The 12,370-nt window shown below is 40.2% G+C and overlaps 1 protein-coding gene across 1 annotated transcript in view; it reads left to right on the forward strand.

The window, feature by feature from the left end:
- The window catches only part of maml3 (mastermind-like transcriptional coactivator 3), an 84,644-nt gene extending 73,720 nt beyond the window's left edge, over nucleotides 1-10,924 (forward strand). The window contains exons 3-5 of the mRNA XM_079462238.1: nucleotides 6,036-6,311; nucleotides 6,605-6,686; nucleotides 7,787-10,924. Of these exons, the coding sequence (XP_079318364.1) occupies nucleotides 6,036-6,311; nucleotides 6,605-6,686; nucleotides 7,787-8,784 (1,356 nt within the window). The 3' untranslated portion in view covers nucleotides 8,785-10,924. The remainder of the gene's footprint in view (nucleotides 1-6,035; nucleotides 6,312-6,604; nucleotides 6,687-7,786) is intronic.
- The last annotated feature ends 1,446 nt before the right edge of the window (nucleotides 10,925-12,370 follow it).

The raw sequence follows: 12,370 nt of genomic DNA on the forward strand, positions 1-12,370 counted from the left end.
CGATTTTCCATTCCGCTGCTCTACTTTTTCATAAACACATTGCAGACGAATGCGTTTGACCGTTACGCCCGCATCTTTTGAGCGCTGCGTTTTAAAATTGAATTGAAAATTGAAATAATAGTAACTTTTACGCACAGCGCATCAATGTCAGTTCCACAGCAGTGAACCAATCAGAAGATCTCAAAGGCGGGGCAAGCGTTGCAAAATTTTGTTTAGTAGAAATGAGATTTCTGTAATCAAAACTAGGCCTTCCTCGCGCTCTGCGCTGCATTTCCTCAAAACCATTCCCGCGTGCTGCGCTTTTCAACAGATAAGTGGATTTTCAGGTTAGTGAAATAATTTGGAGCAAAGCAAATTAGATACTGTATCAGTTTATTCCATTAAAGTTCATGCTAAGGTAACGCTAAGGTAACCCAAAACTCTGATACATACACAGCAGGCAAATTATGCAAATAATACTAAATTTTTTCCTAGGCTGTTGATTTGTTATTAATACTACGAAATACATGTACAAAAACAGCAATTATCATCTTGGATCAACTGAGCCACTGGGGCTGGTGCAGTGCATTCTGGGATTGCCTTTTCTGCAAAAGATATCTTCAATGCTTCAATCCAAATTCAGTATACTGATGGTTGACCCCTACGCTTTGAAGCATCTTTCACATGCCTGTAACGCCTTTAAACACCATCTAGGTGTTACATTTCTGTGTTATATTAGCACACTCTGTTTTACTCATTACATACATACAATCACCCACCAACCTACGCACACACACACTCAATTTAGCCTGTGCTTGTCTCCCTGTGTGGGAAAGTCGGACAGTAAAGTATGGAGACGTGAGGCTGTGATTGGTCGTTTTATCTTACCTCACCTCTTGAGAAGGGAGCCATGATTGGCTCACTCATCCCAGGAAAGCGAGACCGTAAAAATTGACAATTAATCTCTCACAGATGCTCTCAAAAACCCTTCACCAATCAAACACTGTTTCAACAGCCTAAAACATTTCCCTCTGCTCTCTCTCGCTCTCGCTCTCGCTCTCAAACACATACCTTTGGTTCCTCGCTCACTCGGATAATAAAGTTCATCTTAATTTCTGCTTCTGTCGAGCCTCGAATAATTAGTCATGATCGCTTTCAGCAAGGCACAGCTGCGAGAAACAAAGGGAAGATAAGAGCAGCGAAAGAATGAGGGAAGATTTCCAAACAGACACGCACAAGCACCTGTTGTGACATTCATCTGTGAGTTTGTTGTGCTTTTTGCGGGGAAAGCCATTAAAATTCAGACTCGCGTGCACCGCTTGACTTTTCTTTTATAAAAGCAGAATCTGATAGCTTATGGCTCCCAATACTGTTTAATGCTCGCGATGAAAAACCGAGAGCAAGCGATCGCTACGCCGGCATCCGGGCGAGGTTTAAGGCAGAAGGGAGAGTGCAAGGGAGACGATTCTGTGCTTTTGGTACCTTTTCTCATCCTTACATCAGATTTCATCACTTTCCCTTCTCACCTCTACCTGCACATCCACACAGATTGAGTCGGTCCGTGTTTAATTGAGCTCTGTGTATGTGTGGGAGTCTGTGTATGCTTTGGTATTTATTTCTGAAAGTCTGAGGTGCAGCCAGTGAACAATGAACAATTTCACGGCCACGGGCTTGTCCAAACAAAGGAAGCTGGTAGCCTCATTCAGACTCTCGGTCTGTTTCATGTTTATGCACGCTTGTTCTAAAAAGGCTGGGTTCCTGTTGTTTCATGTGACAGATCCGATGTGATGTACATGCTGATCGAACATCCGTCAGTCGGTGGATCAGTGCTTTAAATATGTAAATGATTCGTACCACATGAAGCTTCAGTGTATCTGGCAGCTTCAGTGCTTTGTGTTTTGAGTCTAGAACGTCTGCACGGCTGTATTTTCAGAATTTTGTCTCGAATGCAAACCCAAAATATGAACCTTGGATGAATCTCTGCAGCACTGTTCAGTTTATTTTCAGTAGGTTTAATTTTCATGCAATTCCAGTCGTACATCAAACGTTTCGTTTTAGTCCTCGAATCTGATTGGACGTTGTCAAGTTTACTACAATACAAACATTCCAAATCAAATATCACGCATCAAACTGGGATGCAGTTTGAGGATGTGAATCTTTCTTCGTTTCTTACCCACTTTAGAAAAAGCACAACAGAGGTCAGTATGTTGTACGTTGATGTTTTAATCAGTTCAATGGGAAGTTTATTAAGAATTTATATAAGGAAATAAGTGTGCAGGGCTGCCGATGAGTTTCTACTCATAATGCTTGATGAACTGGTGCTGAACCTGTGTATGCGCACATGTGCGTGCGCCCGTGTGTAATTGAGCTGTAGACAGAAATATGGCTTTATGGCCACCACTAATGGCTTCTGTGCGGAGAGAAATGGAGGGGAGGGAGGGGGAAAATATAGAAGCCAGGAGAGATAACGCGACACGGAGGAAAGGGTGGAGAGTTTGTGGAAAATAGGAGAGGGGCGGAAGAGTCGGAAACGGGGGGTGGATGCTACAGTTGGGTGCAAGATGACTGCCATTCCTATTTTGTAACAGGTGTCTTGTAAAGATCTTGACACGCTTTAAAGAAAACACAGAGAAGAATATTTAGGGTTTTCTTTGTTCAGATGAAAGAAGGGTTACACATTGAAAGCATCATTGAACAAATGTGTGTTTTTGTTAGTGGTAAATCTGTATTGTAGATTTCTTGGTTTCAGCTCTCGGTTTATTTGCTTCTCTGAGCTGTCGCTGCATGCTGGGCTCTCGTTTGTATTTGTGAACGCTCTCAGTAGATTTGGCGTGATTGATATGCCGCCAAATAATCTGATAAAAGGGGCATCAGGTCCTGGTAGTTGTGATATACAGCGCCCCCTTAATATTTTACTGGTAGTGTTTTCTCCATTCATCAATTTGTTAAAACATTGTTACTTTAAAAGAGTTTAAGACATTAAAGACCTTGTGAAATCACTTAAAGACAACGGTTTTCTTGTTTATGTTAACATATTTTCTGTTATGTTAGGCTGGAACATATCAGAGGGCATCTTCCTTTTTTTACAGTAGCCAATAGTCTTTATTTATATCACAGATGTGATATTTATTTATATCATGATCTTCCATTTTACCTCTCAGTTGCAGGTGTTTTTAAAGGTAGGACATTATGATTGGACAAGACATTGTGTGCAGGATGAGTCATCAATGTTTTCTGTCTGTTTTCCCAGAAGAGAAAGGATAGAAATTTGAAATATCATTTTATATTTCATGTTTTTTTACACATCCCCATTAACACTTAATAATAAGAGCTTGATATATTCGCCAGGCTGAGGAATTGGCAAATATTTGGCCATTTGAAGATTGTCAGATGTCAACTGTGCCCGATTAGATTAACAGTGGTCTTTTTGCCAAGTGTCAGATCCGAAATCTGCCAAAAATGTTGCCGGTGGATAGTGCACTTTAAAGTGGAATGTACTGTTCTTTGAAGTACTGCATTTCAGTTTAGCAATAGATACAAAAATGATACATTTATACGTGGGTATATATTCCCATTATATCAACCACCTGCCACCTTGCTCTCTAGATGTTGTATTAGTATTGACACTAGCCATTAAAAAATAATAAAGGTTGACTAACAAAGAGCAGCTTGTATATTGTTTTAACACCAAATTGCAAATGCATTTAAAGATGCCATAACTTTTGGTTTTTGTATTTCTGCCAGTCACTATGCCCTCCTACTACCACTCATAAATGCCTATATAAGAACTGCGTTTTGTGGTGTATTAGAGGGTAAGTTTAGTGTCTGATCTGGGTCAAAGCTCACTACTTGGAATCAATGCTTGAATGTATTGGATCAGTACAGTCCCGCATTGTGCAAACTACAGTTTTCTCACATGTTATGACAGTCTTGCCTATCCCTGCGTGTTTGTTGGTTCTGGTAAATCAACACACTTGATGCTCTCACAAACTAAATGGTTAAAGGTGCATTGTGTTTTTTTTTATATTAAAGTGCAGGACAACTACAGGTCAGTCATTGGTGTGTTGTTTTTGCCGAGTGGCTTTGCGGGGCTTACAAAGCATCACATTGTTTGAGTTTTCCAATATGAGTGTTCTAACATCAGCTTAACGCAATGGCAGATTTGCATTTTTTGGGTGACTTGGGACTTTGGGGGACATTTCCAATCCCAGGTAAATACTCAGGTCAGTTGTGTTTCTTTGGTGCTTTCAAAACATAGGTGTTTGAATGAGTCCAGCATGTCAACGTCTTGTTCAACCAGGGCCTGGTGCTACTATCTGTTTGTCAAACAATGGCCGACAGGTGGACAGTGAGGTACAAGGAGTGTTTGGATTTGTTTATTGAACTCAAATTCAGCGTCATACATTTGAAACGGACCAAAGTTCATACGCAATGTTTTTGTTACGTGATCTTGCTTCTAAGGCTCTATTTCCTGGATTGAAAGATGTGGTTGACTGTATAGTTTGATAGGAGGATGTCCAAAGAACAGTCGTAAAACCAAGCGAAATGTAAACGAAGAGAAAAGATGAAGGTTGAAAAGGAGCATGAGAGGATAAGGGAGAGAGATTTACGCTGCTTCTCTCTCTCTCTCTCTCTCTCTCGGCTGCTGCCCGCTGTCGTCCATCATGGCTCCTATGAGCACCATCTGCTCAACATTACAGCCACTGTTGCCTGGCTACCTGCTCTCTTTCTCTCCCTCTTTCCTGTTTTTTCTTTGCTCTCTCTCTTTAATGTTTTTTCTGTCATCCGAGTCCTTTTCTCTCACCCCTCATCTCTCTCTCTCTCTCCGCCTGGTTGAGAAGTCTTTGGCTCACACGCATTATCCGGCAGGAAAAGGAGACACATCTTTTACTCCACTCATGATTAAGCCATCTGCAGAGAGAGCTAGAGGGGGTGGGGGGGTCGTAATGAAAAAGAGTAAGTAAAGCAGCGAGAGTGAAAGAGAAGAAAACGAGAGGAGGTGAGGGGAAATGTATAGGAAAGAGGGAACGACAGAGAGAATGGAATCGAGACATGAGCACAGAGGTGGAAGAAACAGAGATAGATGACTTCTGAGAGAAAGAGAGAGAGGGGGGACGAGTCTTGTGATAAGAGAAAACAAATCAACACTGCCCCCTTCTGGCCTCTCTGTGATCGATGGAGATGTACGTGTAGATCGGGCGCTTCTTTGGTCACCATGACTGGTTAACTATGTGTTTGTCTGGATCTAGGTCTCGAAGCCTAAAGTCTTGGTGTAGTTCAGGGACTGGGCTTGGCTTAAAGTGGACAATTCCAGCGTTACTGATGTGACATTTAAAGGCAAAATTTGAAATAAGCAATGTCATATTTATTACCAATATATTGAACCATCTGTTTATATTTTATATTTATATTATATTTTTTTGATAGAGTCCAGGCATCAGAAAAATATCAGTCTATGCACGAGTTCTCGATTTTAAAAGAGGATAAAATGAATGCATGGTTTGTTATGGATGTGACAAAAAGGTGCACGTTTTTTGAGACAACATGTAGGATTTCCGTGAATGAAAATGCACAAACCAGAAGCAATAATACCCAACAAATGGAGAAGGGGTGACTCTTTATAGAACATAAAGTTGTTATTTTAATAGTCGTGTCCATTTATGAGAATATGCACCGTTATGGATGTGACCATTCACTTACCAGACAATGGAAGTCTATGCTTTATAAACACAAAAAATGGTTAATAAATTGACTTACAAAATATTGACATCTGACCTATCAGTATGATAAAACCTTTGGTAAAAAGTTAAGGTTGACATTTGTATGGAATAACCCCAATGTTAGCTCAAGAACTCTGACTCCAAACACTGTCGCTTAGACAGGTGACTACAAAATGTATACTTAGAGTTCATAGTGGTGTTTGTTTTTATTGAAAAGGACTAGAAATGAAAAATGGAAAATTTTGATTCAAGCTCACCAGTTTTTTTCTGAATAGTTAAACAGACCGAGTAGATGTACAGAACACTCTTTGAGTGACTCCTCTCTTGTGATTTCAGGATCAAGGCGTGGTTGGGCTGCCGCGGCAGACGGGTGGTGTCCAGCCACCTCACGGAGCACCAGGGGGCGTGGCCTCAGCTGGACCTAATGGGGCGGTGCCTGGCGGTTACATGGGCAATCCGCAGCAGCAGCAGCAGGCGGCCATGATGAAGCAGATGATGGCTATGGAGCAAGAGAAGAGAGCCCAGCTACATCTGATGGAGCAGCAGAAAGCCCAGCTGATTAGAGAACAGAGACAACAGCAACACCAGCAACAGCATATGCTGGCAGAACAGGTAAGTCACCGTTTACATCACAGTACAATAAGTGGATTTCCATAGCATGTGTATGAGATCAACAGGTGAGACCATCTGTGATGAGTACGATTTTCATTGCCACATTTTTTGCAGTGTAATAATACAACAGACATGAACTGGGCGTTCATGTCAAGCAGCGAGATTAAAAACAATACACCATTAAATACAACCTAAAAATGTAAATGTGCTTTCTGTTAAGCTGTCTGGGGTTGCTGATAAGGAATGTTGATATTGATCTATTGTTTTCTGTGTTGCTTTTCTTACTTTTCCAGTTGCAGCAACAGCAACAGCAGCATCTCCCGAGACAAATGAGTCAGGCGCAGAGGAATCCATACCCACTCCAGCAGTTTCAAGGCAAGACACACACACACACACACACACACACACACACACACACACGAAGAGTGAAAAAAGGAGGATAACAACCCCCATCCAAGCTATTTTATCATAAAAACACTAAGCACATTGCCACTTGTGATATTATGATTATATTACTTTATGTGGCCAAGGGGATTTTGAGCACAGGTAAAGGGGCTTGCACCGAATTGTAAACTTGTCAAGATGATGTCAACTTAAAAGCTTTAAGAAGGAGTTAAGATCTTTTTAAGTGCAGTTCCTCAGTTTTAAACTGATAAATCATTTTCTATTTGACACCTTGAATTCCTGCCTGGCCGCTTATACATGATGCATCTGCTAGCATTGGAGCTAATGACGCTGAATTACACACGTACATTCACTCAAATGATGGATTCTTTGGTCAGAATGAATATTAAATCATAATAAATGTGTGTTTGAAGGGGGTTTGGTCTCTTATAGGTGTCAATGGATGTAATCTTTCACTCTCTCATGCGGATTCTCCTCAATTTCTGTTTAAACAAGTTTTGGTCAAAGAGGCACTTGACTTTATTAGCGGGGGTTTGTTTATTACAGCTATGGCAAGATGATTTAAATTTTAATACATTTCATATACAACCAATTTCCCTCAGGTCATTCCAAACATGTTTGACTTTCCTTCCCTATGGTGAACACAAAACAAGATATTTTGAATGATGTTGGTAACCACACAACATTGGCCACCATTGACTTTCATTCTATGGACACAAAATCAATTCGGACATTTCTCAAAATATCTTCTTTTATGCTACATAGAACGAAAGTCAAGGTTTGAACCACATGAGGGTGAATACATTACAAAATGTATATCTTTGCCTGATCTATCCCTTTAACATATAGGCTAAGAAATGAGGATACCTTGCATTTTGTATTAATTTTGTGTTCACACACAAACATCTGTTTTTTTTTTCCGTTTCATATACAATTGACAGTGATTTACTCTAATATTGAGAGTACTTAGATCATTTGAGTTTAATTGGGATAGGACTGTCATGTACAGAATATGTACAGAGCAGCACAACAGATGTCAATTAATGTAATTTTATTTGCAATTATTTTAGGCACGTCCCAGGAGATGGTGGCGAGGAACCAGGCGATACAGAACCTGCGGAACACCCGTCTTATGCAGCAACAGCAACAGCAGCAGCAGAACCCTGGAATTCTCCAGATGACGCCCGTACAGAATTCTGCCACCATGCCCTCACAAGGAGACATGAGCATGGCGTATGGTGGCCAGACAGGTGCACAAACAGGCATGTACCAGGGCATGAACCCGGGCATGGGCCAAATGCTTCAACAGCAACAGCAGCACCATCCCAACCAGACGGGCATGGCGATGGCACAGAGACAGGCTGGCGTCGCCGGGCAGGGGATGGTCGCAGGAGGGGCAGGAGGCGTTTACGGACAGGGAATGCTTATAAACCCTGCGCTCTCACAGCAGCAAATGAAAGCAGGCGCCGTCACCCCCGGTGGGCAGCCAATGGCCAAATCCCAGGTTCAGAGACTGCAAAGCATGATGGGAGGTGGAGGTCAGACGTGGCCTCAGCAACAGCAGCAACAAAATATGCAGGCCATGGGTGGAAGGACTTCAAACGACATGGTGGCGTTTAACAGCAATCCTGCCTATGCCATGCAAGGCGGGCAGCCTCCTAGGATGGCAAAGCAGCATTTCGGGCAAGCCATGGGTGGGCAGACTATGGTGGACCCACGATCTATAAACCCAGCAGCAATGGGTGGGCCCATGATGCCACACATGGCAGGGCAGCCAAGGACCAACCAGCCACGGGGTATGGTGATGGCGGGCATGAACCAGGGCGTGCCCAACATGACCGCTTTCGGACAGGGCACGCCTCAGGGTATGCCGGGTGCATCAGGTGGGGGAGGGCCGTACATGCCGGGCGGTCAGCCTCAGGGCTACCAGAGGACGTCCAATCAGGACCTGGCGTACGGTTACGGCAGCCAATCGGGGGCTGGGGCTGGAGTTTCGTTCGGCCTGTCGGATGGGACAGATTTGGATACAACGGAAGGTTGGATGGAAGAGTTTTTCCCCAACCAATAGCCTACAGATTTTTTTGATAGGACAATTTTATGGGAAATGTGATTTTAGTTTTTTTTTCTTACATGGTCGACAATTCTAAACAATATATTACATGTCGTGTATTACATGTGTGTGATGTCACAATATTTAAACCAACTCCTCTCTGTTTGGGTGGTCGCTTCTCACGTAAGAATCCAGGCTTTTATGTTGTAAATCTTTTTTTTCTTTTAAAACAACATTTTAGCTGCTTCACAATTGAATTTTATCCATTAGTTTTTTTTCCTATGTCCTTTACCTTGTATACAGGGCAAGAGGCACTGAAACCTGCAAAATTATATTTGAAAAGATTTTATAGACCAACTTTGTCTTGTTTTCAATTCATCCAATAGTTTCATGAAAAAGGACAGTTATGTGGTAATTTGAGGTAGGCTTTTGTCAACGCTTTTCCAACCCAAACAATTCAACACACCTCCTCTCATCCCTCTGTATTACATGTCTGTTCTCTCTCTTGATGTGTTGTGATCCTCTGCATTTGATCCACTTTGTGTGCTCGGTGCTGTGTATGTGTGCTTTGCACTATGAGCATCACAACAAACACATCAGACTGTTTGCTCTAAGTGCATGCAAGATGGATGCCATGCTGTTGCTAGGCAACCAGCGAAAGCGTGTAGCTGTGTGTGCGTTAATATCGTTCAGAGATTTGGCAGCTACAAACTTCTCTCTCCCCTCTGTAAAACTGTGAGACAGAGACGTTTTCTTTAGTCACAATGGCAGCTAGAGAGGAATACAACCATAACATCAACTCGTTCGGATCAAAGCGGATTATTGGCGGTTTAATGTAATACACAGAATTGCAAAGGTTTTCAAATACTTTGAGACGAATTTGGTGTTTTGATTTAGTGTCTGAAACATTTGTTCTTCAATCCTTTAAGACTCGCATCATTCTTTTTTTATTGAAAAAAACGTAATTGCCTGTAAAAAATACAAAAGGGAAAAACAGACAGTACATACTATATTTCAGCTTATGGTTCAACACCACTTTTCTTTCATTTGACCAAACAAATAAAAATTTGCTTATAGATTTTTGAGCACATAGAATTTCTTCAAGCTCCCCCAAGACGCTGCGATAACTTTCTAAAATTTCAACATGACACAGATTTACTTTATTTTTACGAATTAGCCTCTGGTACTTCAAACATTGGAAAGCTTTTTATGTCAAAACCATGCCGTATACGTGCCCTGATTTTCCTTAAAGTGTTCAGTGACTTCCTAGTTTTAATCTGGTCTCATTTCAAGTGTTCAAAATGAAAATGCATCATTTAAGTTCTCAGCTAGTTTGACTGACTTTGTTGAAATGCCACATAAATATGAATATCAGTTTTTCTCCTCTGTAGTGTTGCTGTATGATGTCATTGTTATGGTGTCTAGTTCTCTGTTATCAAACTATTTAAAGTCCAGTCTGATTGTTTTAGCTCTCCGAGGAATGTAACAGGAATGTAACATTGTGACTGACTTGCCCTGGTTACTTTTTTTTGGCGACACAAAAGGTTTTGATTTTTGTCTTAATGGGATACATTCACAAATACAGTGTTTGATGTTATATTGTTGCAAAGGGAGGAGGTGAGGTCCATTTTGTCTCACCAAATATCACCAATCCGGGACCAAGTTTAAGATTAACGCGATGTTTGATTTTTGTTGAAGACATCAATCTTTTACTCTTCTTTTTTATTTCATACTGGTGCTGACATATATGTGATGGAAAAAGATATATATCAGATACAGTTATTTGTAAATATGTTTTTACAATTTTAAATACACCAGAGGATACGTCTCTACTCACTGTAAAGATATTGCTGTTTGTTGAAGATAGAGAAGTATTTTTATTTCATCTTTTTTTTCCACTTTTAAACTCATCTGAGCTATACCATTGCACTTCAGACAATGTCTTACTACTAATTTGTAATGTAAACCTCCTCTAATTTTTTTTAAGGTTTTTTTTCTAGTTTTAAGATTTTACTGTATCTAAAGCAGTGCTTTTTTTCTTTTTCCATGTACAGAATTATGTAAATGGTATTGCCAGAGTTACAGCAAAGAATTTGTTTTTCAGAAAAAATACATTAAAGAGATTGATCATTAAAAATGTTCTCACTGATCAGATATTAAAACAAGGCTCTTTATATTTTTTTATACCTGTTTCAGTTTACACATGCAGATATTTTAATGAACAGCAAGGTACTCTGTATGAAATGTATAGGCATGCTCAGTAAAGCCTTTATCAGTTTCTAAACAATGAAGAATACGTGGAAAGTGGGACTTTAGAGGGTTTTAGAAACCTACATTTTAAATGTAGGTTTCTAAAACCCTCTAAAGAACAATGGGCGGGACACAATATGCAAGTTTGCAAACTTAAGACATAGATGGAGAATACAGAGATGTACCCTGATTTATGTTTATTCTAAACATTTGCAGGACAACGTCAAGTTCTAATGTTTGTATGGAAATGGTAAAATCTTGATGACAGAGATAGAGGGCAGGTGTTCCGAATCCTTATTAAACACGCATATGCTAAAGAGCACAGTTTAATATCTTACCGCAATGAATTGCCCCGCTTCCCTGTGTGTCTGTCTGTCGTCCGATGATGATGAATGGAGATGTGTCACTGTGACAATACTATTAATCTTCAATGATAAAAGGGGTTTGTTTGGGTGCTGCAGTGGGACGGAGGTGACTGCAACCCCTCCTAAATGAGTTCATTCTGTCCCGCAGAAATGTGTACGTTAGTTAAAAAAAAAATTTTTTATTCTGCTTTGGTAAAACAACTAGTGCTGTAAATAAACTAACAACCACCAGAAGACTTCAAATGACAAGCAGAATATGAAAAAGTGTACACATTACTCCCAAACATTTTAAATATGTTTAAAACGTGTTTTTAGAAATTTGCCAAATTTTACCTTATTGACACTGATATCAATGACTTTTTGAAATGTAAGATGTCATACTGCGTACTACAATGAATTTAATCGCGCAATGAAAACTTTGCACAGCGTCTTTCCTGTAATGACCACTAGATGGCAGAAAGCGTCTTAAAATAAATGATCAAATTGGTGCTGAGCACCAGGAAGTTTTCCAAACCAATTAAAACGTTAAATAAATCAATATTCTAAAGGAAAGCTTACTGGGCATTTTTAAAATGGAGCTCCAGTCCAAGCTTACAATTCTTCTCAAATTGAAATTGTACTTTTATATAAAAATAAAGTTCATAATGCAAGTACAGCTAAATTCCCTGGATGTGTTCTTGCTCCACTCCTTTTAACGAGGATGCATCTGAAGGTGACTTGTGTGGATTTATGAAAGTTTACAATAATGAATTCTGAATTTGCTCCAGCATCATATAGGAACACCTTTATCCTTACAGGAAAAAACAGCATAAAGCAAAGCAGTCTGGGGACCAAAATTAGACAAAAAGGTTTGTGGATTTCTGGTTCCCAGAATGCTTTGCATGAGGCTGTTATTTTATCGTCTTTTTCTGTAAAGATAAAGACGTGTTAATGTTTAATATTAATGTATCTTTGAACAAACTGTTGCCAATAAATTAGATAAATGTAAA

The sequence above is a fragment of the Barbatula barbatula genome (assembly GCF_947034865.1).
Source record: "Barbatula barbatula genome assembly, chromosome: 8".
Classification (NCBI taxonomy): domain Eukaryota; kingdom Metazoa; phylum Chordata; class Actinopteri; order Cypriniformes; family Nemacheilidae; genus Barbatula; species Barbatula barbatula.